This window comes from Phacochoerus africanus, chromosome 15 (genome assembly GCF_016906955.1).
Source record: "Phacochoerus africanus isolate WHEZ1 chromosome 15, ROS_Pafr_v1, whole genome shotgun sequence".
NCBI lineage: Eukaryota > Metazoa > Chordata > Mammalia > Artiodactyla > Suidae > Phacochoerus > Phacochoerus africanus.
Window position 1 is genome coordinate 10,554,379 of NC_062558.1, and position 22,195 is coordinate 10,576,573.

At 47.1% G+C, this 22,195-nt stretch overlaps 1 protein-coding gene across 2 annotated transcripts in view; it reads left to right on the top strand.

Moving 5' to 3' along the window:
* The window catches only part of DPYSL2 (dihydropyrimidinase like 2), a 117,487-nt gene that overhangs the window by 18,059 nt on the left and 77,233 nt on the right, over positions 1 to 22,195 (top strand). Inside the window, exon 1 of one of the 2 annotated variants that reach the window (XM_047759739.1) lies at positions 21,412 to 21,734. The exons of the other annotated variant lie outside the window; for it this stretch is intronic. Within the exon in view, the coding sequence (XP_047615695.1) occupies positions 21,696 to 21,734 (39 nt within the window). The 5' untranslated portion in view covers positions 21,412 to 21,695. Of the gene's footprint in view, positions 1 to 21,411; positions 21,735 to 22,195 lie in introns of those variants that run through there. 2 annotated transcript variants of the gene reach the window in all.

Below are 22,195 nucleotides of genomic sequence, written 5' to 3' on the forward strand. Positions count from 1 at the left end.
ATCTCCCTTGAAAGGGACTGTCCTTTTCACATGCCTATCAGCCATATAGGAGCATTCTTGTTTCCCTGTGATTTCACCAATTGAAATAAAATTTTAAAAATTTAAAAATTTAAAAAAAAAATTCTCCTCATGGCACAGTGGAAAAGAATCCTACTAGGAACCATGAGATTGTGGGTTCGATTCCTGGTCTTTCTCAGTGGGTTAAGGATCCGGCATTGCTGTGAGCTGTGGTATACAGGCTGCAGATGCAGCTCAGATCCTGCCTTGCTGTGGCTGTGGTGTAGGCTGGCAGCTGTAGCTTTGCTTAGACCCCTAGCCTGGGAACTTCCATATGCAGTGTGTGCTGCCCTAAAAAGCAAAAAAATAAAAATAAAAAAATAAAAAAACTTTGCCTGTCACATACGTTTCATGTTTCACTTGCCTTTGTCTGATGAGCCTATTTCCATATGGTTACTGATCATGTCCAGTGTTTCTTTTTGTGAACAGTCTGTTTATAACTGTTACTCATTTTTCTGTGGGAATATTTGTCTTTTGCTTGTTGGTTTCTTGTTTATTTTGGGTACCACGACTCAGTCTTCAACCCGCTCCAGTATAGCTTCCTGAAACTTGTCACGGTCATAGCATTTCCCACGGAGTGAATTCAGTGGGTACTTTCCTGTCATTATCTTCCTCTATAACCCGGCAGTTTACCGAGGTGCCTATTGTACTGCATTTGAGGACCTTTGAGCTGGGCTAAGAAAATGTGACCACTAGATGGCAGTAGCACGCAATGAGCTTTATTTGGGTGTAGGTTTGACAAGTCGCTAGGGCAGAAAGTCCCTTCCAGCCCATGACCTTCTAGGACGGAGGCCTGGACGGCCAGCCAGAAAGGAAAGAGGGCAGGGGACCTTTTGGCGGGGAGGGGTTTGGTACTGAGCGGAGCGGTTGGGGCCTGATGACTAGTGATGTTACCTGGTAGCACAATTGGGTGTCTCTGGGTCAAAGGCTAGAAGGGCTGCAGCACCCGGATGTCTTTTATATTTGCAAGCTTTGTTTTTTATCTTTGGCTTGCAGATAATGGGTGCAGTTTTTCAAGATACGCAAAACAGGGAGTTCCTGTTGTGGCACAGCAGAAACGAATCCGACTAGTGTAGGTGAGGATGCGGGTTCAATCCCTGGCCTTGTTGTGGGTTGGGGATCCAGCGTTGCTGTGAGCTGTGGTGTAAGTAGCAGACGCCCCTCGGATCCTGCATTGCTGTGGTGTAGGCGGGCAGGTGCAGCTCCAATTCGACCCTTAGCCTGGAAACCTCCATATGCCGTGTACAGCGCTAAAAAGCAGGAAAAAAAAAAAAAAAAAAAGCAAAACAGGCAGATTCTAAATGGTTAAAATATGCTTATTGGGCTATAGTTAAAGCAACTGGATGTGTGAAATTTTGAGTTTTATGCTGGTGGGCTTAGACCCAACAATCCCAGCATTCAGTGAAAAAGTTACAGGGACTAAGATAGAGGGGCCACCTTTAACCCATTTATTTAAATACTCTTTTTTTTTTTTTTTGGAAACTGCTTCTGATTTCTGTGATGCTGCAATACCTGGTTTCCTCCTAATCACTAGCCTCCTTCTCAGTGTCTTTGCTGATTCACACTCTTCTCACTGTCCTCTAAATCACGGCTTCTTGGGTACTCAGGACGGCTTGACAGTCTTCAAAATTATTGATGACCCCAAAAGCTTTTGTTTCTGTAGGTTATAGCTCTTTATATTAAGGCTGAGTAGGATTTCTCTTGTGGCACAGTGGGTCAGGGGTCTGGAGTTGTCACTGCGGCAGCTTGGGTCACTGCTGTGGGGCAAGTTTGATCCCTGTCCTGGGGAATTCCACATGCTGAAGGCACAGCCAAAAGAAAAATTTAAAAAGTAAATAAAGCTGGGGAATTTTAAAAAAAAAACTTTTTTTTTTTTTTTTTTGGTCTTTTTACAGCCCCACCCAGGGCATATGGAAGTTCCCAGGCTAGGCGTTGAATCAAAGCTGTAACTGTCAGCCTACACCACAGCCACAGCAACACGGGATCTGAGCTGTGTCTGCAACCTAGACCACAGCTCATCGAGATGCCAGATCCCTGACCCACCGAGCAAGGCCAGGGATCGAGCCCTCATTCTCACAGATAATAGTTGGGTTTGTTACTGCTGAGCCGCAACGGGAACTTCCTCATTTATGATTTTTATTTGTTTGAATTTTCTCTCTTTTTTCCTGAGTTTCCCAAGCTAAGGGTTTGTCAATTTTGTTTTATTTTTTTTGAAAAAGAACAGGTTTTTTTTCTTTTCTTTTTCTTTTTCTTTTTTTTTGTCTTTTGTCCTGTTAGGGCTGCACCCGAGGCATATGGAGGTTCCCAGGCTAGGGGTCCAATCAGAGCTGTAGCTGCCGGCCTACACCACAGCCACAACAATGCCAGATCCTTAACCCACTGAGTGAGGCCAGGGATTGAACCCACAACCTCATGGTTCCTAATTGGATTTGCTTCTGCTTCGCCATAACGGAACTGGTCTTCTTTTTGTTGATCTTTTCTATTGGTTTTTCTGGTCTCTATTTCATGTTTATTTCTGTGCTGATCTTTGTTATTTCCTTCCTTCTGTTAACTTTGGACTTTTTTTTTTTTGGTTCCTGAGAGTATAAAGTTAGGTTGTTTATTTGTGATTTAAAAAAAAAAAATGTAAGTGTTTATTACTATAAACCTCCCTTTTAGAACTTCTTTTGCTAGATTCTATAAGTTTGGTGTGTTGTGTTTCCACTTTCATTTGTTTCAAGATATTTTAAAATTTCCCTTTTAATTTCTTCTTTGAGTCATTGATTGTTCAGGAGTGTGTTGCTTAATTTCACGTATTTCTGAAGTTTACTGTTTTCCTCAGGTTATTGATTTCTAGTTTCATACCACTGTGGTTGGAAAAGATACATGGCATGATTTCAGTCTTCCTAAATTTGTTAAGAATTTTCTATTACCTATCATATGAACTTTCCTGGAGAATGTTCCATCTGTACTTGAGAAGAATAGGTATTCTTTTTTTCATTGAATGGAACGCCATGGATGTGTCTGTTAGGTCTCTTTGGTCTAAAGTGTAGTTCAAATCTAATATTTTCTTGCTGATTTTGAGTGGATAATCTACCCTTTGTTGAAAGTGGGGTATTGAGGTTGTTGACTATTCTTGTATTGTTATCTGTTTCTCCCTTTCAATTTGTTAGTATTTACTTAATATATTTAGGTGCTGCGTATATATTTACAATTATAACATTTTGGTGAATTGATCCTTTTATCATTATATAATGACCTGGCAGGAGAGTGAAGAATTTATTAGAGGTGAGAAAAGTCTGGTGGCGAAATGACCAAAACAGGTTAAGGAGCAGCAGCCAGAGGAACTGGATGAATTGCAGATAAGAGTGGTAGATGGAGCACTGATTTGGGAGCCATGTAGGGCTGGGGTGGGTCACATATTTAATTCTGGGCCTCAGGGTAATGAATCCACTGGCGTTGGAGCCAATAAGGAAAATAGAGACAACCCCTATTCCATAGCATCGTTGGTTAACCACAAGGATTGTAGAGGTTCAGTGCCTGGTATTAGCAGGTGCTTAAGCAGTGACCAATGTTAATTTATATCAAAAAAGTTAAGATGAGGAAGGGAGGGAAGGGAAGGAAATTTTAGAAGGTGCAGGAGAGTTGATAGTGTCAAAGGCAGAATAGAATGAAGTAGAATGTAGCCTGAAAGGGACTCTTGGTTGTCTGTTAGGCTCTGGATCTTTGTGGAAGCAAGCTTGATAGAGGGTGGGTGGCAGCTATTATGTGCTGTGAGGTTGGGGAGATTTGGGAGGTGAACCTGTAGGGCTAAGTAGGGGGAATCACACTTTGGTGTCCTTAGGAAGGACAGGAAGTTTGCTAGGGAGGCAGGCCCAGCCAGGGTCCTTGTGTGTTTGTAAATTCACTTGCTTTTGGTGAGATGGGGACCCTTGGTCATGGTTTGTATAGTGAGAGGAAGGCTCCAGTAGGAGGCCAGGACTGAAAGAGAGTGGGGGTGGTTCCCTGATAAGGAGGGAGGGGCTGGCTTCAAGTGCAGAGGTGAACATGACTGCTTCGGGATGAGCAGGGCTTTCTCTTGCACTTGGGAAGACACTGAGAATCCAGGGATGGCGCTGAAGGTGAAGAGAGGTGCTAGAAGGGGTTTATCGCTGGTAGACTCAATTTTAAGTAAAAGAGGAGGGGAGGCTCTCTTCCAAGGGCAAGTGGGCTCAGAGTGGACTCTAGGAGAGGCGTGAGTTTTGGTAAAAGTGTTTTTTATATGTTTAGACTTACAATGCTGCTTTAGTTTCAGGTGTACAGCAAAGTGGATCAGTTCTACATATATGTATATCCATTATTTTTTCCCATATGGGTTATTACAAATGACTGAGTAGATTTCCCTGTGCTATACAGTAGGTTCTTGCTAATTATCTATTTTATATGGTAGTACCTACATGTTATTCCCTTCCTCTTAATTCCTCTCTCCCCACCATGGTTTCACCTATCGTAACCCTAGGTTTGATTTTGAAGTCTGTGAGTTTGTTTCTGTTTTACAAATAAATTATTTTGTGTCACTTTTATTAGAGTCCACATATAAGTGATATCATATGATATTTGTCTTTTTCTAACTTACTTCACTTAGTATAATAATTTCTAAATCCATCCATGTTGCTGCAAATAGAATTATTTCATTCTTTTTATGGCTGGATAATAGTCCATTATATATAAAAGCATTTTTTATTGAGATACAATTCACATATCATAAAAATTTTACCCCTTTAAAGTATATAATTCAATGATTTAAGTTTACTCACAAATTGTGCAACCATCACAACATGCACTTTTAAAACATTTATTTATTTATTTATTATTTTTTATTTTTCAAGAGCTGCACCCACAGCATATGGAGGTTTCCAGGCTAGGGGTCCAATCAGAGCTGTAGCCGAGGGCCTACGCCACAGCCACAGCAACGTGGGATCTGAGCCATGTCTTCAACCTACACAACAGCTCATGGCAATGCCAGATCCTTAACCCACTGAGCAAGGCCAGGGATTGAACCCACAACCTCATGGTTACTAGTTGGGTTCATTAACCACTGAGCCATGACGGGAACTCCTTTTTGTTTGTTTTTGTTAAACATTTTTTAAAAATGAGAGTTGTAATGTTTAATTCAGGTTCTTTTTTTTTTTTTTTTTTTTTCCATACCCATGGTATGTGGTAGTTCCCAGGCCCGGTAGTTCCCACAGCAGTGACCCAAGCCACAACAGTGACATTGCTAGATTCTTACCCCACTAGGCCATCAGAGAAACCCTCATTCTTCAGAGAAACCCATTAAGCAATTCCTTTTTATTTCTTCCACCTTCAGCCCCTGGAAATCACTAATGCGCTTTCTGTCTCTGTTGATTTGCCTATTCTGAACCTTTCACATATAAATGGAATCATACAATGTGTGGCCCTTTGTGACTGGCCTCCTTCCTTTAGTTTTATGGACGGCATGCTTGTGTTCACTCAACATTCATATGTTGGGTTCCTGACCCCTATGGGGATGGTATTAGGAGGTGGAGCCTTTGGGAGGTGATGAGATCATGAGGGTGGAGCTCCCGCAATGGAATTCGTGCCCTTCTAAAAGCAGAAAGACAGCTAGTCTGCTCTCTCTCCCTTTGCCGGCTGAGGGTACAATGACTAGGTGGCTGTAAACGAGGAAGAAAACTCTCACCAAGACCCCACCACGCTGACACCTTGATCTTGAACATCTAGCCTCCAGACCTGTGAGAAATGAATGCTGCTTAAGCCACCCAGTCTATGGCATTTTGGTACAGCAGCCTGAACTTGCAGAAGGTTTTTAAAGTTCATCCATGTGTAATATGTATTAGTACTTCCTTTCTCTCTCTCTTTTTTTTTGGCTGAATCGTAGTTCATTGTAAGGATATACACCTTTTTCGTCAATTGACAGACATTTGGATCGTTTTCACCTTTTGGCTGTTACGAAAATTGCTGCTATGAATAGAGCAGGTTTTGTGTGGACATTGTTTTCAGTTCTCTTAAATGTGTATCTAGGAGTTGAATTGCTGGTTCATATGGTAACTCAATGTTCAACTTTAAGGAACTGCCAGACCGTTTTCCAGAGTGGTTCCCCCATTTTACAATCCCACCAGCAGTACTTGAGGGGTTCTAAGTTTTACACATCCTTAATAACACTTTGTATAGTGCTTTTTTGTTTTTTGTTTTCCATTTTATGGCTACGCCCACAGCATATGGAAATTCCCAGGCCAGGGACTGAATCTGAGCCACAGATGTGACCTGTGCCGAATCCTTTACTCTGAGCCACTGCAGTCGGATTCTTAATAGCGGAAACTATAGTGGTTTTGATTATAGCTATCCTCTTGGATGTGAAGTGGTATCTCATTGTGGTTTTGATTTGCGTTTACCTGATGACTAATGCTGTGAAGCATCTTTCTATGTACCCATTGGCCATTCGTATACTTTCTTTGGTGAAATATGTATTCCATGCCTTTGTCCATTTTTCACCCAGGTTTTTTGTCTTGTTTGTGTTGCATTTAGAGTTTCTTTTTATATCCTTGATACTAGTCACTTAGCAGATATATGATTTGCAAATATTTTCTTCCATTCTGTGGGTTGTCCTTTCAATTTCTGGATAGTGTCCTTTGATGCAAAAAGTTTTAAATTTTGGAGTTTCCGTCATGGCCCAGTGGTTAGCGAATCCGACTAGGAGCCATGAGGTTGTGGGTTCGATCCCTGGCCTTGCTCAGTGGGTTAAGGACCTGGAGTTGCCGTAAGCTGTGGTGTAGGTTGCAGACGAGGCTCGGATCCTGAGTTGCTGTGGCTCTGGCGTAGGCCAGCGGCTACAGTTCTGATTAGACCCCTTGCCTGGAAACCTCCGTATGCCACAGGAGCAGCCCTAGAAAAGGCAAAAAGGCAAGAAAAAAAAAAGTTTTAAATTTTGATTAAGTCCAATGTATCCATCTTTTCTTTTGCTGCCTGTGCTTTCGGTGTCATATCCAGGAAACACATTTCCTAGTCTGAGGGCAGAAAGGTCTACCCCTGCATTTTCTTCTCCAAGTTTTATAGTTTCATCTCTTACATTTAGGTCTTTGATGCATTTTGAGTTCATTTATGTAAATGTGCATGCAGATCTCAGTATGAGATTGACAAGGGTTTGCAATTCAGTGATCCCACTTATTTGTTGCCAGAAAGGAAGGAAACATCATTAATTATATGATGAGTGTTCTTGGGGCCTCCAGGTCTAAAGAGGAACTTGAATTTGAACTAGAGTCTCTCAGAGGAGGGGAGAGAGCGGTTGTCCGTGGTTATTAATGGCACCCGTATGTAACCCCATGGCTGTCACGTCCATCATCTCACCCTCTGCCCCCGCTCAGTGACCTCCAGAGAACCGAGGGAGGCAAACAAGAAGGGAAAGGTCCATCCAGGGGTTCATCAGTGAGCATGTTCCAGGTGACAGATGGTGGGCCGTCTGGTTGGGGGTATTCTCTCAGCCTCTGGAAGCCTTAGCTCTGCTGTCCTGAAGGGCTTTCCTCATTGGTACCCATTTCGCCACACTCTCCTGACTCCCTCTGGCCACTCTTTCCTAGTTCTCACAGGTAGACCTTTTTTTTTTTTAATTGAATTAGAAACACCAGAACTGGACCCTCTTGTCTCCATCATCCTAACCTTCTCCCCAGGTGGCTTTTTTTTTTTTTTGGTCTTTTTAGGGCCACACCCACAGCATATGGAAGTTCCCAGGCTAGGGGTCTAATTGGAGCTGTAGCTGCCAAGCCTACACCACAGCCACAGCAAAGCGGGATCTGAGCTGCGCCTGCGATCCACACCACAGCTCATGGCAATGCCAGATCCTTAACCCTAGTGAGGCCAGTGGTCGAAGCCTTGTCCTCATGGATACTAGTCGGGTTCTGAACCCACTGAGCCACAATGGGAACTACCACGGGTGGTCTTATGGTGTCCTCTGGCCTTAATCACTGTCTTGGTCTGTTTAGGCTACTGTAACAGGATACCGTAGAATGGGTGGCTTATAAACAACAGAAATTTATTCCTCACAGTCCTGGAGACTAGTATGGGACATCCAAGAGCAAGGCGCTGGCAGTTCCCACATCTGGTAAGAGCCTGTTTCCTGGTTTATAGATGGCCATCTTCTTGCTGTGTCCTCACATGGAGGAAGGGGCAGGGGAGCTCTCTGGGGTCTCTTTCAGAAGGACCCTCATCTCATTCATGGGGGCTCTCACATGTAATAACCTCCCCAAGGGCCTGCCTCTTGATACCATCACCTTTGGGATTAGGTTTCAATACAGGAATTCAGAGAGGACAAAACATGCAGTGCAGAGTGATTACCACCCACGACTAATGGCTCCTAAGTTAATATCCTAAGCCCTGACTTCTCACCTGAGTGTCCTGTTATTTCCACATGGATATCTTTTTTTCTTTTTGTCTTTTTAGGGTCGTACCCACAACATATGGAGGTTCCCAGGCTAGGGGTCGAATCACAGCTGCAGCTGCCAGCCTACACCACAGCCACAGCAATGCCAGATCCGAGCTGTATCTGCCATCTACACCACACCTCATGGCAACGCTGGATCCTTAACCCACTGAGTGAGGCCAGGGATCGAACCCACATCCTCATGGATACTAGTCGGGTTCATTACCACTGAGCCACAATGGGAACTCCATCCCTTGGATATCTTAAACTCATCTCAAAATACCGTACTTAAATGGAAATCTTCCTTCCACTTTAGTGGGAACTTTGACCAGCCCCCACATCCTCCCATCCCCCTGTCACCTCGCTTCTCTCCTGGTTTTCCTGATAGTGATGGATAGCACCACTGTTCACCCTGACTCAGGTCGCAGATCCTGGGTTCACATTTGAAATATATCAATCTATATATTTATATATAGTATATATATCATATAAATGTGTATATATTTTGCATTTACTCATATCAATCGATGGTGATTTCAGTTGACAGTAGCAACAAGAGTTCATGAGAAAAGGGACACAGACCCTGACCAGCCTGCAGAAGCTTGATTTATGGCTCTTACTAGTTTTGTGATCTGAAGAAAGTTCCTTCATCTATTTCCTCCCTCCCTCACAGGATTTCTGTGAATATTAAATACAAATCTTGTGAGGATTAACCTGTAAAGCACTTAGAACAATGGCTGATACAATAATTACTGAAAAGATGGTAACTTAATATTACCTCCAAAGTAAATGACATATCTGCCCATTTCTCTCAGTGCTGCCTGCCCTCACCCTCGTCTTAGCCACGAACAGCTCTCCCCTTCGTATGGGCTGCCTCCCAGCAATTCTTTCATTCTGAAGCTAGAATAAGATAGCATGAATTCTATTTTGTTGCTCCTTAATTAAAACCTTTAGGAAGTTCCCTTCGTGGCACAGCAGAAATGAATCTGACTAGGATCCATGAGGATGCAGTTTCGATCCCTGGCCTTGCTCAGTGGGTTGGGGATCCGGCATTGCCCTGAGCTGTAGTGTAGGTTGCAGATGTGGCTCGGATCCCATGTTGCTGTGGCTGTGGCGTAGGCCAGCAGCTGTAGCTCTGATTTGACCCCTAGCCTGGAAACTTCCATATGCCATGGGTGCAGCCCTAAAAGCAAAAAGAAATAAAAACAAAAACCTTTAAATTGTGTCCTTATAAACATAGAATAAAATCCAAATTTATTTCCATGGCCTAGAAAGTTCTCTATAGGTAATCCTTACTGGCTCGTTTAATTTCAGCTATGCAAAATAGATATTACTCTATAACAAACTACTGCAAAATGTAGTGGCAAAAACCAACAATGGTTTTATGTATAATGAAACTCATTGTATATGTGCTCACGGATTCTGTGGGTCAGGAATTTGGATACAATGGGCAGGAATATACAGTCTCTGCTCCACAATGTCTGGGGGACTCATCTGGGGGAAATCGAATGGCTTCGGGTGACTTGAACAAGGGGTGGCAGCATCCTGACCCTTCTTTAGCCACATGTCTGGCACCTTGGCAATGAGAGCAGGAAGGCCAGGCTCAGCTGGGGCTGTCCATTGGAATTCCTGCATTGGCCTCTCCGTGGCTTGAGCTTCTGTACATCATGGTGGCCACAGGGTAGTGATTCCTTATCTGGTGGCTCAGAACTCAGAACATGGTCTTTTACAACCTGTGCTTGGCAAATAGCATCTTTTCTCACATATTCTATTGGTCAAAGCAGTCACAGTCTTCCCCAGATTCAAGGGCAGGGCACCTAGACCCCACACATAACAGGAGAATGTTTAAGAAGTGTGGCCATGTTTGTTTTTATGTGGCCACATTCATCTCTCTCTCTCTTGCCCAGAGTTCTCCACTCAGAACAGACTCCTTCCTGTTCTAAAAACACACCACTGAATCCTAATCTCAGAGCTTTTCCCCTTTTTTTATTCTCTCTGATGTAAGCTGTCATCTCCCGGATGTTTGCACCACTGGCTCCTTCTCATCTTAGTCCAGAGATGGACTAAATCTTTCCTTTCGATTTGCAGACTGAGTCTGGAACTTTGCTGCTAGAGATGCAAGCCCTGCATTCACTACCCAGGCACCATGGCTGACTTCCCCCTGTGGAGTCTGTCTCAAACCTCTGAGTCTGAAGCTAAGTCCAGAATTTTCTCTCCAGAGGCCAGGACCTGATTTTTTTGCTCTAGGGACTAAATCTCCACTCAGGTGTCAACTCCCGGGAAAGACCTTCCTAGATCACAGTATCTACATGCCTCTCCATCTTCCACCCTGTCTTTATTTCACAGATAGTGCTTTACCATAATCTGCAGTTATTTTATATATTTGTTTCTTTACCTGTTTGTAGAATGTGATTGCCGTAAGGGCAAGTATAAGTTTTTTTTTTTCATTACTGTATCTTTTGGCGCATCGGAGATATTTAATGTGTCTCTGTTGAATGAATGACTGAAGGTTGGGAGGGGTGAGAAATGCAGATCTGGAAGGCAAAAATATTTGCTTGGTTGTAGGACCATGGCAGAGAAAGAGGCTCAGGAGATAAGGTAAAGGATCATCGTTATTTAGGATGGGGTCAGAGAAACCCACAATGAAATTTTAGAAAGAAGGACCATAAAGGTAGGACCAGAAGAAAGGCATCAAGAAGCCAGGGAGGGGAGATTGAAGAGAAAACACAGAGGCAATAATTTTTTTTTTTATTTCTTTTTAGGGCCACACCTGTGGCATATGGAAATTCCTAGGCTGGGGGTCAAATTGGAGCTACTGCTCTGGCCTATGCCACAGCCACAGCAACGTGGGATCTGAGCTGGGTCTTCGACCTATACCACAGCTTATGACAATACCCGATCCTTAACCCACTGAGCGGAGGCCAGGGATTGAACCCATATCCTCATGGTTCCTAGTCATATTCTTGCTGGTAGCAAGTTAGGGCACCCAGGCCTTAGTCAGAGTTCCACAGGCTCCTCTGTTAGGAGAGATGATTGTCATGAATGCCCTTCGGCCCTCCTGGGAGCTTTCACTAAATGGATGGGGCCCAAGACAGAGCCTGCTTGTGAATTTTATACCTTCGGAGGTCATTTTAGTCTCAAGTTCCAATGTAACTATATTTTATTACTGGGACGTTTGTTCAAGGGGCTTATTCATTTATTCTTGTATCTATCCTTAACCCACCAGTCTATCCATCCATCATCAATTATCATTCGCCCACCCATCCATCCACTCATTCATCCATTTGTCATCCATCCATCCATCCATCCATCCATTCACTCATCCATCCATCCACACACAAACCCACCCATCCATTCTTTCAGAATTTGTGCTGTGCCTATTGTATGCAAAGCACTATGGTGAGTGCCCAAAAAAAAGTGTCATCTCTGCCCTCAAGAAACTTATTGTCTAAAGAAACAGGTACAGAAAACTGTTTCGGGTTCTTTGTTATATGTCTTCCCAGAAACCCAGCGGTGCACAGCAGAAGGAGTGGTCGGCTCTACTTGGAGGCTCAGGAATGGCTGCTCAGAGGAGGTGACAGTGTGAGGGGTCAGAGAGGGGATGGCTGTGTTGGGAGAGAATGAGATCTGAGCACAGACACGGAGGCCACATGCAGGGAAAGTGGAGTCTGGTGTGGCCAGAGCGTGGGGTGTAAGATAGGGCTGCAGAGGGCATAAAAATGCATGAGAAGTGAGCTGGATTCCTCCCAGAGCCTGGATGCCGTGCTAAAGATTTTGGACTTTATCGCACGGGTATTATTATGGAGCCATGCAAAGCATTATAAGCAGAAGAGTGACACGGTCAGATTGGGAGTTTGGACAAAGTACTCTGACTTCAGGACAGAATAAGACCCAGAAGCAGGGTCCCAGTTAGTTAGGCGTGTGAGAGATGATGACACCTCAAAGGAAGGTGGTGGTCTGTGATGGAGAGGAGAGAGGAAGGGTGCCGCCTCCCTTAGCCTCTCGGGGCTCCAGGATCACCTCCTCCCTCTCTCTGCCCAGTCCCTCCAAAGTGGCCCTTTACTAATTTCACTCCATTTCTCAATTCCTGAGGAATAGACGGAGACTCCTGAGGCAGGGTGGACAAGGACAGGCACTCCGATTCCTCCCTTGGCTTCTCCACCGTGCCCACACTAAGTCCACATGGCCTGTGGGACATAGAATCTGGTCTCAAGCCCGTACACTTGACGAATAGTCTGCCCCCAGCACAGCTCCCGTCGGCTCTTCATCCTTCACTCACTCCCTTAACTGGCTTGTGTCCACTGGGTCCCCTTCTGTTTCTGGAGGGAGGCTGAATGTGCTGTCTTTGGATGGGTGACACTGGGGGCACAGAGCCTCCAGCCTAGGCCTAGGGCCGGGTGGCACACTTTTCTGGAGCCGGTGAAGCACGCGTGTCTCAACGAGGGCCTCACATCAACTTGCAGTGCGTGGAGGGGCTGTGCGTGTGGAGCTGGGGACCATGAGCTCAGCTCGTCGTTTCCCCTTGGCCTCCTTGGGCGGCACACTGTGTTTAATAACCTCTGGCTGACTCGAAAACAAGCCTTGGGCAGGCACGGGGGAGAGGAGGGAAGGGGGAGAGGCCCCCCAATCTGATTAAAGGGAAATTCAGTGTTTCTTGAAATCTTTACAATATCCGACATGGACTGCTTCCAAGAATTCACAGACTAAGCTAATAAATCGCCCCAAAGAGGTCTCTAGGGACCCTGTTTGAACAAATAGGCAAGAGGCATGGAGTGTTTCTGAATCAGTAAGTAGTTCTCGGTATTTGAACATGGCTGGTTTCTTTTAAGGGTCTTAAACTCCTAAAATATTATTGACACTCCCTGGGCCCAGAGTTCCCCCCTTTTCTCAGCCCTTGGGGACACTGACACAGCTTCTGAATAAAAGAGGGATCAGGTGATGAGGATTGGTTGTATTTCTGGGTGTGGGGGAGCCCGAGCCTGAAGGGTGGGCTTGGAAACAGGAACCCAACTGTAGTTCCTACAGCTGGCCCTGCAGGCACAGCTGAGCGCTAGGATGCCGCTGAAGGACAGATCCCGGGGTGGGGAATCTTCTCTGCCATGGATAACTGGAACCCAATCCAAGGAGGCCAAGTCTTGCCCTCTGTCATTTTAAAAACCCAGGGTTGGAGTTCCCATCGTGGGGCAGTGAAAACAAATCCAACTAGAAACCATGAGGTTGCGGGTTCTATCCCTGGCCTCCCTCAGTGGGTTAAGGATCTGGTGTTGGCCGTGAGCTGTGGTGTAGGTCGCAGATGTGGTTCAGATCCTGCATTGCTGTGGCTGTGGTGTAGGCCATCGGCTACAGCTCCAATTAGACCCCTAGTCTGGGAACCTCCATATGCCTCGGGTGCGGCCCTAAAAAGCAAAATAAATATAAATAAATAAATAAATAAAAATTAAAAATCATTGCAATTCTCAAAATAAAAAATAAAAAAACGAAAAATATAGATTAAAAAAAAAAAAAACCAGGAGTTCCCGTCGTGGCACAGTGGTTAACAAATCCGACTAGGAACCATGAGGTTGCGGGTTCGGTCCCTGCCCTTGCTCAGTGGGTTAAGGATCCAGCGTTGCTGTGAGCTGTGGTGTAGGTTGCAGACACGGCTTGGATCCCACGTTGCTGTGGCTCTGGCGTAGGCCGGTGGCTACAGCTCCGATTCGACCCCTAGCCTGGGAACCTCCATATGCTGTGGGAGCGGCCCCAGAAAAGGCAAAAAGACAAAAACAAACAAACAAACAAAAACACCCCAGGATTTACATCAGGGAGGCAGAGGTGGTCATCTAGGCTGGGAACTGGCTCAGCAGGGCCGGGTCACAGGAGGATGCCTGCATGGGGTCCTTAGGAAGCTGGTGCCATTAGGTTTGCTCATTCAGCTTGTGTTTACTGAGCCTTGTGAGGTCCGTGCTGGGTAGGGTGGAGAATAAGGTCACGCAGGGAGTTTGCAGTTGAGGGGGAGAAACTGAAGCCCCTAAGTAAACAATGCACAGAAGTACTTCCAACTTGTGATCATTGTTGCTGAGGATTTGGTGCTGAAACAGGGAATAGTGATGAACAGGTGGGCTGACTTCAGGGCAGGTGGGCAAGGCAGGGGTCCCCAAAGTGGGTATTGAAGAGTGAGGAGGATCTGGCCCTGCCAAGAATGGGAGGAGAGGAAATTCTGTAAGGAAACAGAAGGAAACCATGGGGGCGGGGCAGGGGAGCCCAGGAAGTCTGGGGAGGGGAGGGCGGAAGTGACAGTTTGCGTTTTATTTGTGGAAACAGTCCATCAAGGTCTTCATCTGTCAGCTAAGGGGTAGCACATTGATTCACTGCTCATTTTAACTTTGGTGTTAATCTATCACGTTTCCGATGAGAAGAAAACTGGACCACTGAGAGAAACTGAATCCTGTTGTGTGATGAGGAAAGAAAGAGATGGAGAATTAACTGGGGAACAAGGGGCATGTTAAGTGAGACACACAGGTCCCAGGGGATGGATGGAAGTTCTGGGCACCAGGGACTGTGAACAGGGTGGAGAATGGGTCCTCAGACCACCTGTGCCCCCTCTGTCAGGGTGGGCCCTGTTTTCTGCTAAACAAGTTTTTTCATCATTTAAAGAATGAACGCTTTGGGCTTGGTGTCACCACACTGACCTGGGTTAGAATCCTGCTCTTGGAGTTCCCATTGTGGCGCAGTGGAAATGAATCCGACTAGGAACCATGAGGTTGTGGGTTCGATCCCTGGCCTCGCTGAGTGGGTTAGGGATTGTGGTGTAGGTCGCAGACACGGCTCGGATCCCGCGTTGCTGTGGCTCTGGCGGAGGCCAGTGGCTACAGCTCTAATTAGACCCCTAGCCTGGGAACCTCCATATGCTGCAAGTGTGGCCCTCAAAAGACAAAAAGACGGAAAAAAACAAAAAGGAATCCTGCTCTTGCTCCTATGTGAACCTGGGCCTTGAACAAGAGTAGCTTTACTCTCCTGTCTAGAATATCAGGATATGGAGACTTAGCTAGTAAGATTTTGGGGAGGGTTGAGTAAGAGGTATTTAAAGCACCCTGTGCTGTACCTAGACTATGGTAGGTACTCGATGAGTGTCACTTCCCTCCTCGCTGACATACGACAGTGGCTTGACTAGAAGGCAAGAATTCCCTGATGGCACAGTGGGTTAAGGATCTGGCATTGTCACTGCAGTGGCTCGGGTGGCTGTTGTGGCTCGGTTTTGATCCCTGACCTGAGAGTTTCCATGTGCCAAGGGTGTGGCCAAAAAAATAAAATAGACAAATAGAGAGTGATGATAACAGTGACCACTCTCTCATTAGGTGTTGCCACTGGATAAAGAGCAGGACATCGATGTACTTTGGGGAGAGGAAAGTCCCAGGTAGGGAGTGAGATGTGCATTTTATTTATTTATTTTTAATTTTTTTTTTGGCTGCAACCTCAGCATGTGGACATTCCTGGGCAAGGGACTGAACCCGAGCCACAGCAGTGATGGCACAGGATTCTTAACTGCTGGGCCACCAGGGAACTCTGAGACCTGCATTTTCATTCACATTCTCCCAACTTCCTCTTCTGTAAAAGGAGAGCGGGGGTGGTCTATAGACCAGAGAGAAAATAGCTTAAAAACATTCCTGGGCCTTATCTCTGGAGATTCTAATCAACAAGTCTGAGCTGGGGCCTCCGATGATGGTGATGCAGAGATAAAGTCACTCCAGGTGATTAAGACCCAGGATCGCTGTAATAAGTGTCTTCAAGGCCTTTTCCTTTAGTCCTGAGTCATCCATCACACCAGACATGGACCAAGGGCACCAGAACCACTCTCCTCATTCGCCACCAGAGGGCAGGCCTGAGGCATGACGGCCAGATCGAGATGCTGTCTGTCTGGGTGCTGACAAAAAGACCCTAACGAAAACCTGTAGTCCCACAGAGAGTGCTGCACGAGTCAGGCAAGGACCATTGTGGGTGAGTGGGTGGGAGAGAATTGCGTGCCAGCTGGAGCTAAGAGGAGAAAGCCAAGTCTATGAGATTTTATGAAGTGCACGCTTTCCTCTGAGCCTGATGTCCAACAAGATTTGATGAAACTTGCTTCTTCTCACAGTAAGGACTTCCTCAGGATGCTTCACAGCCCGGAGTTGAACAGCAGTCTTTCCAGTTTCAGCAAAATCAGTGTAGGGCTCAGAGGGCCAGTGACTGCTGGCCCTCAGTGGGTCCCCACTCTGTGCCCCCCGTAAAGGACACAGCCACTGGGGAGGGCAGTGGGCGGGCTTGGATCCGTTGGTCCTTGGCTGGCTCTCTGCAGACTGCACCCCTTCAGGGTTACAGGCACAAAGCAAATGACTGTCATGGCCCGATTCCAGCCACAAAGAAGCAGCATCATTTCCAGTTCAGTGTCCTAGTTGGTGCCCTTGGTTTTTGGCAGAGCAGAATTCCAGTCCTTTCTCTTTGCCACTGCATTTCATTTTAACCTCTGCAGGCTGCCTTTGAAGCCACAGCCCTTGGCATCAGTTCTGCTGCAGAGTGGGGACTTGGACTCTCCTCTCCTTCGCTAGCAGTTTCTATTTGGATGTGCCCTGCTCGGTGGCATCCTGAAGGTCCCACTTCCACAGAGACCTGTGGTGGCAGGCACAGAAGCAGAAATGATTACTCCCCGCTTTGCAAAGGGGGAAGATGAAACCGAGTGCAGTGGTGGGATGGACAGTGCTGCCCAAGGTGCTGAGGAACTGAAAGCAACCCAGTCACTCCAGAGTGCCTGAGTGACAGTACTGCACCCTCCACCCCCAGTTCCCCTCAGGTTGTAGGACGGGAACATCTCAAAAGTCCTGACTGGGTGTCGTCACTCATCTATCCATACACCTCATCCTTCTTGAGCCCCTACTCTGTTGGCCCCATCATAGCATAAGAGATGAGTATGATTTTGAAAGAGGGAGTTCCCATTGTGGCTCAGTGGGTTAAGAACCTGGCATAGTGTCCGTGAGGATTGGGGTTTGATCCCTGGGCTCACGCAGTGGGTTAAGGATCTGGTGTTGTCACAAGCTGTGATGTAGGTTGCAGATGGGGCTCGGATCCGGCATTGCTGTGGCTGTGGTGTAGGCTGGCAGCTGCAGCTCCAATTGGACCCTTGGCAGCCCTAAAAAAAAAGGAAGAAAAAAGGAGTTCTTAGACTCTGTGAGCTCACTGTTGACATGGAAGGAAAACCATGCTCACCTGGTTATAGGTGAGGGCAGAGAATGAAGATGGAATGAGATGATGAATGGTATAATACAGGCATACACGCACGAAGGGAAGGGAGAGAAAGGAACAATTGAAGAAATTGGTGCAGAGAGAAAATGATTAGAGATTCCCTGTCTGATGCTGGAGTCATTTTGGAATTGGATGGTCTCTTCCCATGTTTTCCCAGGCTTGGTGTTATGTGGCAGTTTTACTTAGGGGAGGTGTAGCTTAAAATCCAGGCAGCTATCCCCATGTCAGGAATAATAAGCTGCATGCGCACAAGGTCTCATGCAGTTCCAGGGACTTGGAGGAGAGAAGCTGGGTGGCAGCGCTAAGAGAAAGGCCTAGGTTGGGAACGTTGCTGACTTCCCAGTTCATCTCGGCAGGGACGTGGGAGAACCTTCGTTTCCTGCAATAGCAATGACAGTATTTGTTTATGCAGTAAATGTTGAGGCTCCTGCCATGGATCAGGTGGCATGCTGGTCACTGGAAAAAAGAAATGCAAGGCTTTTAGCTTCTGGGAGCCAGACTGTAATAGAAGAAATGGATAAATCATTATGATGCGACAGGTTGTGTGTTACAGTAGAGGTGAACACAGGAAGCTGTACTGGACACTTTAGAGGGCGGATGGGGCAGATGCACTCACCGAGGAGGTGACACTTCAGCTCACCCTTAGAGGAAGAGAGAGGAAGAGCTGAGGGACAGGTAGAGGGAGCAGCGCAGGGCAGGCCCGGATTTGAGAAGGCACCTGTTGGTGGGTGCGTGTATCCCTGCCTGGGGATGGGTAATGAGGAGCAGAGAGGCTGTGGTCATAGCACCTGAATAGAACTCACTCCTGGATCACAAGGCAGGTTCTCACTTCCTCCAGATCACCAGGGGGCCTGGGATAGAACTCTTTCACTAACCCACTCTTATTTACCACTTCTTGCTCTTCAGGGTGTTAGGGGAGGAGTATGGGAAGGCAGGGGCTCTGGGACGGGGTTGTGATGTGGAATAGGCCAGTTTAGAGTGCTGTGATTTTTTAAAAAATTCAGAAAAGTCATGCCTGAGAATCAGTTCACATATTTGGCTCAGGGGCCATGGTTTATAACTTTAAAGGCAATTGTCATTGAGTGTTTGTCCAAAGACAAAAAATACTGTAAACATATAAGTCAATCAGTGGGTGGAAAATTTTCCCTACATCCTCTACTCTGCATTGTATTGAGCGATAAGTGTGGTAAGAAATGCAGATTGCTGACAGTTCTTTTCCTAGGTCAGTTAAAACTATTTGGCATCTTCTATGTGCCAAATATGCCGAGGCTCTACTCAGAACAGACAAAGCAATTTAAACCTTACACCTTTGGATGTTTATGAGTGGTAATGTCAATTATCATGGACTAGGGACCCTCCTGTCAGGCCAGAAATAAGACTGATACAAGTAAGATGGACAAATAAGCTTTTGAGAACTTTTATTACAAAGCAAAATATTCAACTGGCCAACTGATGAATAACAAAGTGCAGTTAAAGCCATTAAGATCAAGCAATTCAGGAGCAGAACAGAAAGAACATAAGCAAATAATATACTTAGAAGTTATTTTGTTTTAAATTAATGTGACTCTCATTCTTTACTTGTTTGCCACACAGTGTTTTCGTTGTGATTTAACAGGACATTCATTCCCCTGCCGCCCCCTCCCCACTCCTAGTTACAATCTGTGGTGGGCTTTTGGGGATTGGGAGGGCACGTTCTGTGCTTTCTCAGACTCGTGACTTTAACCCTTACAGGCTGACACCAATACTTGCTGACTTCAGTTCACCTGGTTCTTAGCACATCACACAGTTGGAAGGGGGAAGTGCTCCTTTTTTAAGATGCACAGTTAATTGCAACGTGAATGAATTAACCAGACTGGGAAGCCTGCTGCATGCCCCACATCCCTTTTCTGGGACTTTAGAATTTATAGGAATAGGTGTGATAGGGTGCCTTTAACACCTTCTGCATGGACAGATAATCATCCCAAGTGGCCAGGGCAGCCAGATGCAGAAAGACTTTGAAACGTGGGGCCACAGTAGCCTCAGGATTAGTTTGCATTTATCTGGCTAATCTTTGCTGAGCAAGTGTGAGCCAATTAAATAGATTCTTTTTTTTCCCCCTGGTTGCCTGAAGGCCTAGAATTATGTAGAGAGTCTATCTATTGTTAGCTCTCTTGCAGAGAAGCCGAAAGCCATGGGCCAGCCCAAAGGTTTTAGCTATTGTACCTGACTGGGCAACCTTCCAAAGGCATGACCTTTGGTAGATTGCTTGGGATCAGCTGGTCCAGCTTTTTCTTTCCCTGGGTTTCTGAAGTAAGAGCATCAGAGCAGAACTTGGACAGAGCCAAGGGGGGTCTCATTCTGTTCAATTGCTAGCTCAAGAGGCCAGGCCTCGAATGCCCTCTGTGTGGCTAGGATCTGAGCAGGAGTCAAGACTGCCCTGTGTTTTAAACTGATTCTGGGACGTTTCCTCTCTGACTTAGGTTCCCTTTTTTTGGGGGGGGGGTGCTAAGTGGATATAAGCGTTCTTTCATTCTTCCTGCTTCTCATGTTCATCTGGCTTTCTGCTTCATTATATGATGCGGGGTCTATCTACAGCAGTGTAAATCCTTTGGGCTGTGAATCCCAACAGTTTCTCTTCAACAGAACTTGAGGTAGCAGCAAAACGCGCCCCCTTCCCGCAACATCACCTATATGGGTGTAGGGTGAGCATGACTGTTACAGAAAACTGGGCCCTAGAATGGATCAGGCGGCTGCTGCCCCCGCTCTCCAACCCCAAGTTCCTTGCGACCCCAAGGCACAAAGGGACTTTTCAGGGCGGGGTTTCCATCCCCAGCAGAAGCCTACAGCCTTCCCTGGCTGTCTTCCTTCCCGACTTTGGGCAGCGAGGGCTTCGGACTTCCCAGCAGCCAGGCACGGACGCCCGGCGCCGGGCCTTCAGTTTCACTTCCTCTCCGCAGCCTCACCCCGGGCCCGGGCCCCTCCGCCCCTGGAGAGCCCAGTCGGGCGCCTGCCGCTAGCAGGCCGGCGTCCAGCCGCCCTTTTCCGAGGCCGGGCGTGGCGGGCGCCGCGCGGAGCCTCTCCCCTCCACTCCCCTTCTCCCCGCTCGCTGCCATCTAAATTCCCCCGTCGACTCCTGGGCGGAGGCCGAGGGAGCCTTCGCGAAAGACGAGGGCGGCGGGAGGAGGGCTCGGGCGCCCCTCCCGGGCGGCGCGGCGCCGACCGGCCTTGTAGTCGCGCGCTCGCCGCCAGCAAAGCCATTGGCTCGGCGCAGTCACCCCACGCGGGGCTGCAGCGGCGGCCTCCGCGGATTGGCGCGCGGGCGGGCATCCACCGCGGCGCGCGCAAGCGGGTGCGTGCCGGCCAGGCCACCCTGAGGCCCAGCGCCTCGAGGGTGGGCGCCCCCCGTCCGTGACGACCACCCCCCGCTGTCCCTGCGTTGCAGATGCTGCATTTGGGGCTCCAGCCAGCCCCGGTCGCAGACGAATCGACCCGAAGAAAGGGCGCGAAAGGCGCGCTCCCCACTCGGGCGCACGCACCGACCGCCGCCCTCGGCCGCACACTGCCGCAATTCGCGCTCTCGCGCCGCTCCCCTCCCCGCCCGCGCTCATTTGCATATACCACGATTGTGGCCAATCAGGACTCGTCTCTCTCGAAGCGGATGGCTTTGGCCTGAGAGGAAAGGGAGTGGCTGGTGGCGCATGCGCCGCGGTGGCCGACTTGAACCGAGGCTTTTATTGCTGTAGTTTATTTCCACCCCCTTCCCTCCTGTTCTCTCTCTCTCTTTCTTTTTTTCTGCCCTAGCTGGGGTAGTGTTGGAGGAGAGGGAAAAAGAGAGGCAGAGGATTGCATTTATCTCTTACGTTGCTGAAATTTGCTATCAGCAAGACCAGCTAGGGGGCTGCACATTTTTCAATCCTGCAAAAAATACCAAGTCTCTTTTCTGGCAATTTTTGTTTTAAAGCTACTCTCTTGAAATTAATTTTTTCCCAGGAGAGAGATGTCTTATCAGGGGAAGAAAAATATTCCACGCATCACGGTGAGTTTGGTACTTGGGAAATCTGCGCTAGACCAGCAACCTTTTAATGTTGCTTAGACCATAACATCGAAGGAATTTTTTTAAAGGTGGGGGAGGAAGGGATCCAACTTTTTTTTTTTTTCTCCTCCTCATTTTCCCCCTTGTTGCTGAAGAAGTGAATTGGAAGCCACATCGTTTCTAAGGCATTAAAATAGGAGCGTGAGTGCATTAGGGTCGTTGTAGGTAGCGCGCCAGATTCGCGGTATCCTTTTATTGTCAGAGCGAGATGCTGCAGTGCTGGCCTGTGGGGTGTAAGCAAATGGATGCCAGATTGAATATGCATGGTTGAAGCTCGGATATTGTTCTCCGGGCTGCGTGCTGCGAGGCTGGACTCCAGGAGCTGGCTGGGAGATGTGGAAATGGATTCTCCCTGTGTCTCCCGCCTCCACCATAAAGGGCTTTCTGGAGCCTTCCTTCGGCTC